This window comes from Podarcis liolepis, assembly GCF_965112155.1.
Source record: "Podarcis liolepis genome assembly, chromosome: 13".
Classification (NCBI taxonomy): domain Eukaryota; kingdom Metazoa; phylum Chordata; class Lepidosauria; order Squamata; family Lacertidae; genus Podarcis; species Podarcis liolepis.
The window spans coordinates 10,629,387-10,643,533 of record NC_139573.1 but is presented as its reverse complement, the minus strand read 5'-3'; the positions used below and the strand labels follow the sequence as shown (position 1 = coordinate 10,643,533).

The 14,147-nt window shown below is 46.1% G+C and overlaps 1 protein-coding gene across 1 annotated transcript; it reads left to right on the top strand.

Annotated features, from left to right (window-relative positions):
* Nucleotides 1-8,339: 8,339 nt before the first annotated feature.
* Nucleotides 8,340-9,251, top strand: LOC310691447 (olfactory receptor 10D3-like; the record flags this gene model as incomplete). The annotated part of the gene is made up of 1 exon (XM_083471240.1): nt 8,340-9,251. One exon carries the CDS (start codon nt 8,340-8,342, stop codon nt 9,249-9,251), a length of 912 nt encoding a protein of 303 aa, XP_083327366.1.
* Nucleotides 9,252-14,147: the final 4,896 nt, after the last annotated feature.

The following is a 14,147-nucleotide window of genomic DNA, read 5'->3' as shown; positions in this document are numbered from 1 at the left end:
ATCTAACCTTGAGGTTACCAGAGCATAGACAGCAGTAGTTAGGCTATCCCTGTCCAGATAGGGGCGTAGCTGGGCCACCAGCTGAAGCTGATGGAAGGTACTTCAGGCCACTGAGGCCACCTGAGCCTCGAGCGACAGCAAAGGATCCAGGAGTACCCCCAAGCTCCTTCAGAGGAATTAAAACCCCATCAAGAACTACATCAAGAACCCATCAAGGAACTTTAGTTCCTTCCCAGGATTCTTTGGGGGAAGCCATTACTTTTTAAAATGATATCATACTGCTTTAAATGTGTGGTGCAGGCAGGGCCTAACAGTGAATGCTTGTGAATGCTTCTGTAGCCAAACCAGCACCATCTACACCGAAGTGGCATGTATAATTAGGCTTGTTTAAAATAAAAAAGGTGGTGGATGGGGAACCCAGCGAAGCTCAGTGAGGACTTAGCATGCTCAGAAGGGACAGAAAGCTGACTCTTCTTCTTTGGCGATCACTCATACCTGAGTAAGATTGTCTTCCATAAACATGGTTTTAACAGTGAGTCCATAAGTGACTGTGGAGGCCAATTCTGGATCCACACATCCTTCCACAGTGGGAACATAGGTTTCCAGGTGGGAGTTGATCACGGTGAGGGTTTGCCAAGCGTGCCTTCCTCTTAGCATGTTTCTCCCTTCGTCCTGAGTTCAAGCATCTTCAAAGCCCATGACACCTTTGGTAAAGGCTGTTCTCCAACTGGAGCACTCGTAGGCCAGTGTTTCCCAGTTGTCTGTGTTTATACTACATTTTTAAAAGATTTGCCTTGAGAGAGTCTTTAAACCTCTTTCGTTGACCACCAGCATTACACTGTCCATTTTTAAGTTTGGAATGGAGTAGTTGCTTTGGAAGACGATAATTAGGCATTCAAATAATGACCAGTCCAATGAAGTTGATGTTGAAGAATCACTGTGGTTGGGGGAGGAAATGCCTCTGTATGCTTGTTGCCGGAAACCTCAGGTGGGGAGGATATTGTGCTTGGGTACTGCTTGAGGTCATGGGACGTGGGTGGCGCTGTGGGTTAAACCACAGAGCCTAGGACTTGCTGATCAGAAGGTTGGCGGTTCAAATCCCGTGACGGGGTGAGCTCCCGTTCTTTGGTCCCAGCTCCTGCCAACCTAGCAGTTCGAAAGCACGTCAAAGTGCAAGTAGATAAATAGGTACCACTCTGGCGGGAAGGTAAACAGCGTTTCCGTGTGCTGCTCTGGTTCGCCAGAAGCGGCTTAGTCATGCTGGCCACATGACCTGGAAGCTGTCTGTGGACAAACGCTGGCTCCCTTGGCCTATAGAGCGAGATGAGCGCCGCAACCCCAGAGTCGTCTGCGACTGGACCTAATGGTCAGGGGGTACCCTTACCTTTTTACTGCTTGAGGATTCCCACATTCATCTGGTTGGCCACTGTGAGAACAGGATGCTAGACTAGATGGCTGATCCAGCAGGCCCTTCTTATGTTTTTAAAGAAGGAAGATACAAGTAGAGAGAGGAGGTGTTTATATTCACCCCCAACATCTGTTTCGAATTTTAGGTAAGCTTGGAGAATGACAAAAGTGACCACTAGGGGTCAGAAAACAACCAGGAATGATCAATGCCTTTTAAAATTTTGTGATAAGGAAGGATAAAATTCTGGAAAAAAAGGAGGATGAAGAGGAGATGAAGGTGTGATTGAAACAGAATGAGAGGCTTCTGATCTCATTACGGGGCCTGCCAGTGTCCCGACATCAAATTACATCATGGACATCACAGCCCATAACAATGAGAAATGTAAGTCTTCTTCATGTTTCATGTATCTGTTTCTGATGATAACTTCCCTAGCTAGTCTCTGTCTCACACATTGGATCTAGAAGAGCAAGTTACAGCAACTGAAGGTACAGGCATACCCTTTAATGCTCGGTTTGTGTTGAACAGGCTGCACTCCTCCCTTCACCCCAGCTTGAAACATGGGCCTCCTTTTTAATTTTTTATCACACCTGTTCATCCTTTTCCTTCCCTCATTCCAAGGAATTCTGCCCCTGTAAATGGAGGCTAAAACATGTTTTCTAACCATTGTTCTAAACATACAGAGGCCAATTCCGCTCAGCATGAGAGCACAGCTGTCAACGTTTCCCTTTTTTAAAGGGAAAGTCCCTTATTCCAAATAGGATTCCTCACAAGAAAAGGGAAAAGTTGACAGCTATGCATGAGAGTCATTTGGAGACCCCGATTCACCTCATGGATTCCCTGGGAAGAGGGATTGATTGTTAAACCACTCTTAGCACCCTTAACAAAGTCCAGCACCCAGGAATCTTTGGGGGGATGCCATGTCCATTTAAAGTGATAGGATATTGTTTTAAATGTGTGGTGAAGAGGGGGCCAACTTCTACTCTTCTTGACTTTAAAGAGACAGCTTTTTCTTTTCCACATGTTCTTCCACATGTTAGACACTGAAGCAGGGTGCTCTCTACGCACAAGGGGCTACAAATATCATAGGAGCAGCGCGATTAGGGGTATGGGGTTTTTTAACCCTTTCATCCGTACTGTTTCCCTGGTTTAAGTTACACCCAGCCACCCCGCAGCTGCTATATAAGAAAACTACAACAGATTCCACAATTGGTCATGAGTTGTATGTAGAATGTTCTGGATCATTCCTATTTTCAGCTTTAAGAAGGGGAAACAGGGTGAAAGCAAAGCATCGGTTTGTGGTGGTGGTTTGTGGTGTGCCGAGATCAGTAGGCTTTTCAGAGCATTACAGGAAACTCGCTTTCTGTCATAATGTGGTGATCTTTTGACAGAAGGATCTGTTAAGAGCTAGGGGCGGCCAGGCACCCTCCTCATTTCAGCGGAACAGCTACTCTTCAGCTTTGAGCCTAAAGATGTTCCTGGCCCTGCTCTTCACAACTGGTGAGCCTGCTATTTGCTCTTGGAAGTCGAGCTCATCCTGTGAACTGTTGTTTGTTAAGGATGCTGAACATCATTAGGAGACCCTTATTCCCCTCAGATATACAATTACTACAATGGTTTAACTATCAATCCTCTTTCACAGGGAAGTCTGAGAATTGTAGTTCCGTGAGGTGAATAGGGAGCTGCCCATCAACGTTCAGCACCCTTAACAAATTACAGCACCCAGAATTCTTCAGGGGAAGCCATGGATGTTTCAAGTGCTATCATAGTGCTATCAATGTACGGTGTGGCCCGAGTCAAACCATATGTCCATCTAGCCTCGGACTAGGCAATGTGCTGTCCTCCAGATATTATTGGTCCTCAACTCCCATCATTTCTGATCAGGCAGAGGGCCTTCTTGGTAGTGGCGCCCACCCTGTGGAATGCCCTCCCATCAGATGTCAAGGATGTAAGTAACTACACAACCTTTAGAAGACATCGGAAGTCAGCCTGTATTGGGAGGTTTTTAATGTTTTATTATGTTTTTGTATATGCTGGGAGTTGTTCGGAGTGGCTGGGGCAACCCAGTCAGATGGGCAGAGTACAATTATTATTATTATTATTATTATTATTATTATTATTATTATTGGTCATGCTGGCTGGGGCTGATGGGAGTTGTGGTCCAGGAACAACTCTGGGGGGCGCCATATAAGCTAAGCCTGATCTAGTCCAATACTCTGACCAGCAGTAACTTTCCAGGGTCTTAGACAAAGATTGTTCCATTCCATCTAGCTCCATATTGTCTACATCAACCGGCAGAGGCTCTCCAGGATTTCAGACAGAGTGTCTCTCCCAGTCCTACCTGTAGATGCTGTGAAAGATTGAGCCTGGGACCTTCTGCACCCCCAGTGAGTTACAGCCCTTCCTTCAGCATCTTCTTCCTATAATCACCATCTCTTTCCACACAGTGGCTCAGTGCTTTGTCTTTGGCCAAGTCATGCAACCTGAGGAAGTCTTCTCCTTGGAAGGAGGCAAGATCCTGATTGACTGTACTCAAAACCTAAGTGCGTCCCACGACACGATGTATTGGTACAAGCAGGCTGGGAGCACAATGTCCTACTTGGGACACAGCTATGATGGAAAGTCTGTTGCAGCTGCTGAGGAGTTCACGCTAGACGTGATCAAAGAATCTCGCCGCACCACGCTGAAAAAAGACGTGGCAAGACTGAGCGACGCTGCTGTATACTTCTGTGCCATGAGTGGCACAGTGGAAGGAAGCCAGGCGCCGTCTGCACAAAAGCTACCAGCCTGCTCAGTGTTGCTGTTGGAGCAGAATCTCAGCACAATGCCCTGCTGTGGATACCATTGATAGGATCCTAGAGTTGGAAGGGCCCTCAAACATCTTCCAGTCCACCCTCCTGTCAGTAAACAGCTGCAGCAGCATCCCTGATAGGTGGACAGTCAACTTCTAATGGAGAAGAGTCTATTCCTTTCCAAGACACTCTGATCCACTGTCACACAGAAGGATGTAAGAAGAGGTTGCTGGATCAGATGAAAGGTCTGTCTGGTCCAGCCTTCTGGGTTCCGTCCAATGCTTACTTCAGCGTAGACCCACTGAAGTTAATGAACATGACTTTTTGGACTGCTTAAAGAAATGCTACCATATGACGAACCCGTGAGCAGGATTTGAGCCATGAGCAACGTAAGTAATTAGATTATAATATTGAGGTTATGATTTGGTAGATAGAAGGTAGGGCAGCAGAAGGGAAGAAACAGCAATTCCATGGAAAATTGGGTGGGAAATCAACACAAATAAGCAAAAAGATGTAATTGTATATGCTGTGTTGAAACTTAATAAAATATAATTGGAAAAAAGAAGTTAATGAACATGACTAAGTCCATGAATTTCAGTGGGCCTACTCTGAATAAGACTTAGTTGGATAGAACCCTTTGTTCCCACAGTCCAGATGGCTACTTCAAGGGTAAAAGGTAAAAGGCAAAGGACCCCTGGATGGTTACCAAGTCAAAGGTGACTATGGGGTGTGGCACTCATCTCGCTTTCAGGCTGAGGGAGCCGGCATTTGTCCACAGACAGGTTTCCGGGTCACGAGGCCAGCAGGACTAAACTGCTTCTGGTGCAACTGGACACTGTGACGGAAACCAGAGCACACGGAAACGCCATTTACCTTCCCACTACAGTGGTACCTATTTATCTATTTGCACTAGTGTGCTTTTGAAGTGCTAGGTTGGCAGGAGCTGGAGGAATGGGAGCTCACTCAGTCTCAGGGATTCAAACTGCCGACCTTCTGATCAGCAAGCCCAAGAGGCTCAGTGGTTTAGACCACAGCGCCACTCGCGTCCACTCCAAGGGTAACCAATGAAGGGCACACCAGATGCTGTTGGACTGCAGCTCCCATCTGGTCTGGCATACTTTTCTCACAGTGGCCAACCAGATGCATATAGGAAGCCTGCAAGGAGGGCAGGAGTTCAGCAGTGCTCTCCACAATTCTGATTCCAAGCAACAGGTTTTCAGAGCCATACTGCCTGTGACATTGGAGGGAGGACATAGCCATCATGGCCTTTGTGCATTCTTCACAACCTTTAGAGGTCACATGTAACTCCTTTACTTTCCTATCAAGTCACTAATCCTTAAACCTGGAGATGATCATTTCCTTGGAGAGTGCTAAGGGTGCCACAGAGATCTTTTAAAGGCCCCAGGCTTTGTTTGACAGCCCACCTCTAAGAGACGACTGCCTCCCCATCCATTTTACAGGCAGCTAATTAACTGTTCAAAACAACTGATGCAACACTGCTGGTGATTTCATTGAGCACTGCCATGAGACAGGGAGACTGGAAGGCATTCTCCAGAGTCTCAAATCCCTACAGAAGGACACAGAAGATGTAAAGATGCCTCCAGAAGACTGGGGCCGTGCAGACTTTCAGAACCTGCAACGCAGGAGATCTGCATTTTTACTGAACTGATGTAAGAGCAAAGTAGATTTTCTTGTGAAAGAAAGAAGGGAAGCCACCCGCTCTGATCAATCAGTAGAAGTTTTATTTCAAGGAAACAGGTGCTGGTGGTGGGCTGAGATGATAAGATTCAGCATCAGAGAGAAGAACTAAGTAATGCAGTAACTCCCTGTCTTCGATGCATGCAGGGTAAGAGAATATTTCTTTTCTCCAGCTCCTTTTCTTTGTTGTTGAAATGCTTTTTAAACATCTACCTTTCCTTATTCAAAAGGTCCCATTTTGCTGCCAATTCACCAAATGTATTTGCCCTGTTCTTCAGTACAAACTGGCTGAACAGCTTGCAAAGGTCAATGATCCTACTCTTCCGCTTGCAATCTAGGAGGGATGACACAAAGGGAAAAAGGGATAGGAAGGGAGGAGGGAAAACAAACAAACTAAGGTGCTAGTTCAGGGTGCGGTCCTCCAGATGTTCTCTTCATCCGTGACTATTGGCCATGCTGGCAAGGGCTGATGGGAGTTGGAGCTTAATAAAAAGACCTGGTAGTACACATGTTTCTCACCACTGAGGGCTCATCTGGACTTCCTTTTGTGCCATGTTTCTAGGAATAGGTTTATACGTCAATGAGCCACAAAGCTGGGATAGCTCAGCTGGTAGACTTTTAATCTCAAGGTTGCGAGATTTCACCTTGGGTGAAAAATTCCTGCATTGCAGGGCGTTGGCAGGCACGTCCAACAGGTAGATCGTGATCTACCGGTAGATCACTGGTAGATCACTGACTCCCCCCAAAAAAGCTCAACAACCTTGGCTCCCCTAAAAAATGCTCAACAACCTGAACCCCCCCAAAACAGGGCTTTCCCTCCTAAAAAAACGAAGCTCAACAACTTTGACCTGAGCCCCCCAAAATGGGGTTGATCACTGTCAGTTTTTAACTCTGTGAGAAGATCGCAGTCTCTTGGGAATTGGCCATCCCTAGATTAGATCATCCACACGGTCCCTTCCAACTCCATGATTCTATGATATCTGAGCACTTTTTTTGTGTCCTGCTGCCTTCTGGATGAAAAAAACTGCTCTTTACTGCTGAATTGGAGCAAACTGCAATATGTGGAAAATCCAAATTGTCATTTGTTCTGATTCAGCATTCGGAACAGGTTTGTGCAGGGAATCCACTGGGACACGACACTTTAACACATGCCTAGAAAGTGCAGGACAAAAGGTAAGTGTGGATGAGCCCAGAATTAGTTCTTAATTAAAAGAGTCTCCCGCTTCCCTTCTCTCCTTCTGCTGAAACTACTTCCAGGTGACAATTGATGGAGAGAGCAGCCTGCCAGAGCTGGCTTCTCAGCAGAATTTCTCTCACTCTGCTGCAGCCTGATTCAGGATAATTGCCTTTACTGCATTATTATTCATATATAACTTCTGCATTTGCAAAATCCATTTAAAATCTTCACCCTGTCCTTTGGTGAAATGCTTGCAGAATTACCCCAGGCTCTTAGCTGCTGGAGGCACCTAATTTAGCCTTGATCACCCACTTCAGCTGCTACAACCTGCCCTTCTGATGAGGTGGGCAGCTTCCCATTTTAGAGATGGAGGAACTGAGGCCAAAGGGTGCACAGTGAATTCATGGCACGGATTTCTGCAGGGCTAATTCTGGAATGATTCCCATGGAGTGTGCTGAAAGCTTGATAGCAAACAAAATGGGTGCTTTGCCTGAAGATTATCTGGAAAAGATCTGTGAACGAGATTCCGCAGAAACTTGCACAGTTCACACATTTATGCACATTGCTGGACACCCCAGCACTTTACAGCCTGATCCTAAAAATGCTTACCTAGCTGCAAATCCTATTGGCTTACTCAGAAGTAAGTTCTAAGAGGATGTAGCCTACTCAGAAATAAGAGTTCAAAGGGATCTGCAGTCCAATTGATGCTCCGATCTGTTTTGCAGCCTCTCCTCTCCCTTCCGCTGCTCACTTGTTTCCAGCCCCCAACCTCTGGTGCTTTCCTTCCCTCAGCTGCTATTCATTCTAGGCTCTGCCTTACAGTGTGTCCCTCCTATGTCAGATAGCCAGTCAGGACAGGAGGAAGACGATGAGCTAGGACTCTTATCTGCAACCCCTCCAATAATATCTAGAGCTGACTCTGGGTGTATATGCTTGACAAACGCTGCAAATGGTTCAATCCTCCAGGTAGGGTTGGGGAAGACTTCTGTTTGAAACATTGGAGAATTGCTTCCAGCTCCTGTAGAAGGGGAACCTTCCAGATGTTGACTACAAGTCCCATCATCCTTGTCCATCAGCCATGCAGGCTGAGTCTAATGAGAGTTGAGATTTCATCAACATCTGGAGGGCCACAGATTCCTCACAACAGATGTAGATCCTTTGCAACTCAGTATCCTAAATAGATTTCTGAAGAACTGACCAAGACTGTGTGTTTTTTCTCTTCCCCCCAACCAAAAAATATCCCTTTAGCAACATGGTTGGATCTGAAATGAGAAACCACACCGTAATCTTGGAATTCATTCTCCTTGGAATCCCCCACACTGAAGGCATACACAACATCCTCTTTGCCGTCTTTCTATCTTTCTACCTCATCACTTTGCTCGGCAACCTCCTCATCCTCTCTGCCATCATCACTGATGCTCGCCTCCACACTCCCATGTACTGGTTCCTCTGCAATCTCTCTGTGGTAGACTTGGGCTTCTCCTCCATCAGCACTCCCAAGTTCCTGGCCAACATCTGGGCAGGGAGCAGAACCATCTCCTTAGGCGGTTGCATGTGCCAGGTCTTCTTCTACCACTTCCTGGGAAGCACCGAGTGCCTCCTCTACACTGTCATGGCCTATGATCGCTACGCTGCCATCTGCCACCCACTGAGGTACACAGTCATCATGAACCGGAAAGTATGTGCCCTTCTGGCAGCGGGCACATGGTTCACTAGTTCGTTCCATGCCACCATTTTGACCAGCTTGACCTTCACGTTGCCGTACTGCAGAACCAATGAGGTGGACTACTTCTTGTGCGACATCTTCCCAGTGGTCAAGCTAGCCTGCGCTGACACATACATCATCGAGACGGTGAGCTTCACCAACATTGGCGTGGTGCCCATGGCCTGCTTCTGTCTCATCCTCACATCCTACGTCAGAATTGCTGTCTCGGTCCTGAAGATGCGTTCGGCAGAAAGCCGGCGCAAGGCAGCTTCCACCTGCGCTTCCCATTTGACCGTCGTTTGCTTCTTCTTTGGGCCTTGTGCTCTCCTCTACACCCAGCCGTCCCTGAGCGATGTGTTAGCTACACCCATCCAGATTTTCTGCAATGTGGTCACTCCAATGTTGAACCCCATCATCTACACTCTGCGGAACAAGGAGGTTCAGGCAGCTTTCAAGAGGATGAAGGGTGCTTAGATCCTTTCCGTTGAAGAGGAGGAAACAAATTGGAAACAGAACATCAGACTAAGCTTCTCACCTCTGGATGGCACAATATGATAACATGAAGGCACATTGGTCTTCCAGAGATTGGGATCCTCAGGCCTGGGAGCAAAATACAGCCTTCCATGTACCTTCTCAGGCCACATCTCCTCTCTCAGGAAGTGATTTTGATTGTCTGGAATGCATCTGAAATAAGGCCCAGTGAAGCAAGATTATTTAGCAAGGAGGAGAGGAATAAAAACAATTATTATTATTAATCATCTTTTATAGCAGGTGAATCTCAAGGGGTGTCCAGAGCCCTGTCTGGTCCTGTTGTGTTGGGTGACTTTCAGTTCGTAAGGCCCAAGCATGTCGACAAACTGCTTGGATCGGTCAGGGCGATCACTTGTACTCTAGACACTTGCTTTTCTTGGCTGATTAAAAGTCCAGTGGTACCTTGGGTTACAGATGCTTCAGGTTACAGACGCTTCAGGTTACAGACTCCGCTAACCCAGAAATAGTACCTCGGGTTAAGAACTTTGCTTCAGGATGAGAACTGAAATCGCGCGGCAGCAGCGGGAGGCCCCATTAGCTAAAGTGGTACCTCAGGTTAAGAACGGACCTCCAGAACGAACTAAGTTCTTAACCTGAGGTACCACTGTAGCAGGAAATGGGGCAGCTGTCTGGGCTAGGGAAGTGATCGATGCCTTCTTGCAAGAGGGCAGTGGTGGAGTGTGTCTTCCTGGCATCCAGGGCTGGCAGGTGGGTGTGGATGCACGAGCCCAACCCCTGCCACCAACGTGACGCCAGCGCCAATCTGCTTTGCGAGGCTGGGATGATCTGGCTAGTGGAGGGTGGCATGAGAAAGAAGCAACAGCCATGCACCCTTTGACCCCTTCCTTGCCCTTGCTTTGCGGGGCTGGAAGCGAAGAGGGGGTGGTCCCTGCCTGCTTAAAGGAAGTAGTAGTAAACCCTGGATTCAGAAAATCTAAGTACCGTATTTTTTTCACCATAACACTCACTTTTTTCCTCCTAGAAAGTAAGGGGAAATGTCTGTGCGTGTTATGGAGCGAATGCCTACGGGTGGCGGGGGGGATCTGCTGCAGTCGTGAGCAGAGGATCCATGGTTCCCCTTCCTTCCCTCCTCCATGGCTTGCTTTGAAACAGCAAAGCAGGAGAAGAGCCGCTGAGTGGGGAGGAGAGAGCGACAGAGAGCCTGCTTGCTTTAAAGGAGCAAAGCGGGAGAGGAGAGGAGCCTTCTCCCCTTATACCCCTCTTCTTCATTATTAGCAGCATCCTTCTCCACACACCCCATGCGTGCTCCTTGTCCCTTGAGTGCTTTTCCTTCCCTCCCCACTTAAAACATGGTTACAAAGCATGGATCCACATGGATCTTCAGGATTTTTGCATTGGGCTACTCCAAACTCACTGTCAGATCACATGTCTGTGGCCACAGCATGAACCACAAAAATCATACACCCACTGTTTCGTTTAGAATATTTTTTTCCTTGTTTTCCTCCTCTAAAAACTACGTGCGTGTTATGGTCGGGTGTGTGTTATAGAGCGAAAAATACGGTAACTACCGGCCAGTTGCTAATCTCCCCTTCTTGACAAGGCTCTTGAGCGGGTGGACCAGATCCAGGCGCTCTTGGAGGAAATGGATATTCTAGATAGCACAGGACTGTAATACTTCAAGGATTGCCTCTCCCCATATGTACTGACTCGGACCCTGCAATCATCATCAGTAATCAGCATCCTGAGACCTTCGGGTATAGGGCGGTATATAAGTTCAATAAAGAATAATAAAGAATAATCTTGTGAGGTCCTTCTTTGAGTGCCTCCTCCATGAGACGTCCAGAGGATGGGCCTTTTCGGTGGTGGAATGCTCTCCCCAAGGAGGTTTGCATGGCACCTTCATTACATATCTTTAGGCACCAGGTGAAAACATTTCCCTTCAGCCAGTTGTCTGGCTGATTAACATTCTATGGCTTTTTAAAAGTGTCTGTAGGAGAGAGGGAGGGGTAGGTTCCAGACAAAGTCCTTTCCCAGTCCTAGCTGGAGATGCTAGAGATTGAACCTGGGACTTTTTGAAAACAAAGCAGATACTGTACCATGGAGCTGTAACTCTTCACATCACTCATTGAATTGTAGTTGACTATGTGAAGCAGTGTGAGAAAATGGTGATGTGAAGTTAAGGTTTTTTAAAAAAATTTTTTTAAATGAAAGTCTTTCTCAGGAAGGAAAGAGATGTCACTACAGAGTCAGGGCAGGGAAGGGAAGTATTCAGTGGTTGGAGTGCATGTTGGTACCAGTGACATGGGGAAATGTGGTCCTGAGGTCCTGGAAGCAGCAACTGGTGCAGAACTGGTGCAGGCAGGCTGTCGAGTGAAGCAACTGGATATGCATCTATTATACCTGTACTGAGAGAAGTGCATTGGCTGACAATCAGCTGCCAGGTCACCTTAGAGGTCTTCTTCTTCTTCTTCTTCTTCTTCTTCTTCTTCTTCTTCTTCTTCTTCTTCTTCTTCTTCCAGTGGTACCTCAGGTTACATACGCTTCAGGTTACAGACTCCACTAACCCAGAAATAGTGCTTCAGGTTAAGAACTTTGCTTCAGGATAAGAACAGAAATCGTGCTCTGCCGGCACGGCAGCAGCAGGAGGCTCCATTAGCTAAAGTGGTTCTTCAGGTTAAGAACAGTTTCAGGTTAAGAACGGACCTCCGGAACGAATTAAGTACTTAACCCGAGGTACCACTGTATTATTATTATTATTATTATTATTATTATTATTATTATTATTATTATTTATTTGTTCGTGTAGAAGCTGCTGGATAAACAAAAACTGGCTCTTATCTCAAAATAAAAAAATTTCCACTCCAAAAATATGCTTCAATCTTCCATTTCAATGTACATTAAACCAGTGGCATAGCATGGGGGGGGGGAGTCACAAGTTGTCCTGGGTGCAATATTGTTCGGGGATACAAAATTTCAACATCCGGTGCTGCCTCAATACAGTTGCTTGCTTCCGTAGCTGGTTTCCATTGAAAACAGCTTCTCCATGTGAACCAGGAAGTGACCTCTGCAGACAATGAATGACTCTTTTTGTATCTCTGCAGCTGTGATCTCCCAGGTGATGCGGATGCTATTAGGCAGTTGAATGTGCATGCCTACTCCACCTGTTTACCTCCCTACCACTATCCCCTCTGCATGGCCCCGGGCACTGGTAACCCACGCTATGCCACTGCATTAAACAATTATTCTTAACAGAGACTAGGTAACCTGAAAGATCGCCTGCTCCTGTGTAAGGTCTCTTAGATCATACAGTTGCTTTCAGGTAGGGACTTTGTTATGTAGAAACTTGGTTCGAGCTACAAATAATAAAAATCTATGTGCAAGAGACAAGAGTAGTGGAGATTGGTTCATTGGGGTGAATTGGGTATTCCCTGTGCCAGCTTCAGTCTGTTGTCGGTGATTCCGCAACTGCCTGCCTTCTTACTTCCAACCAATCAGGGAGTGACTTTGCCTATCGTTGTCTCTAGCTCCTCTTCCTATTGGTCTTCCAGGCTTCATCCCTACCAACCACGAAAAGGCAACAGGCCTGTTTGCTGTTATTAATTTCGGCAGCAATACTGTTCCCCGTGAAAACTAAAGGAAGCCATGAACATGTATGGGGGAAAGGAAGCACAGCTTGTATTTTGAAACAGTAAATTCAGCGTGGATGTAGGAAGCTGGTTCATCCAGCTGGTCCATCCAGCATAGTATTGCCAACAATACCTGGGACCTTTTGCACACAAAAGATGTGCTCTACCACTGAATTATGGCCTTTCACTTTGGCATGATGATGTTTTGAAAATCTGATATAACTCCAAATGGAGTTATTATAAGCCCAAGTTACATAGTTATGATCAAAACACACAGCACAATCATGAGTTCAGAAATGCCTTCAAATCCCCAAAGCCTGGAAATCAGAAACCTAGGGAGGAAAGAAATGCACAAGGGAGGGAGAGGATATAAAGAAGATCAGACACAAACACAGTACTATAAAAAAGGGAAGAACTTATAGGAAATATCCAGAGCTGTGGAAGAATGTTAGGAATGGATTTATGATGAGAAACTTGGACCTCTAGAGGAGAGCACTCATTCTGCTGTGCTGGCCATTGAACACCATCTGTTATTTCAGGGTTAAAACTTGGCTGTCTCTCCAGATAGTTGAGTGAAGGCACGAAAAAGGCACAGAACATTTTCTACTGGGCATCTCAATATGAATAAGCAGGTGGGATTCTGTGTCTTCAGGACTTAAGTCCACAACCTGTATTGCTTAGACCTCTCTTTCCTAAGAATCTCCATTATGATAAGGACTGTTATCAGATTACAACCTTTTCCTCAGTTGCATGGAATATGCGGGAGAAAAGTGACCAACTACTAAATGTAGAGAAACCAGCATTCAAGTCTGGCTATATCATGTCCTCCAACCTAGAACTCTTTCCCCACAATTTATTTTGTCCATTTGTATGTCCGGAGGAAGGATAGGAGTGGAGAAGGTATGGTGCTCGTTATTTAAAAGCATTCTCTTTTTGCATTTTCCTGGCTTATATGCGGAATGTATCTGAAAATAGCTTCTGGAAGAAAGTACTGATAAACCGTGACTGAAATGAACCCTGGGGATGAAGTAGCATGATTGTTGCACCAAGACTCTGAGATGGCGCATAAATCTTTAGAATTTAGGGTGGAAAAGATGGATATTCCACATCTCACCACTTCCCTTCTCTCAGATAACAAATGACAAGAGCTTGGTGTGATATCCAAAATGTTACACAGAGCTTGCCACAGCTTCATATTTTTTGTCACTCTCTTTTGTACATTGTAGTGACAAACCTTAAAGGCATTCAAAGA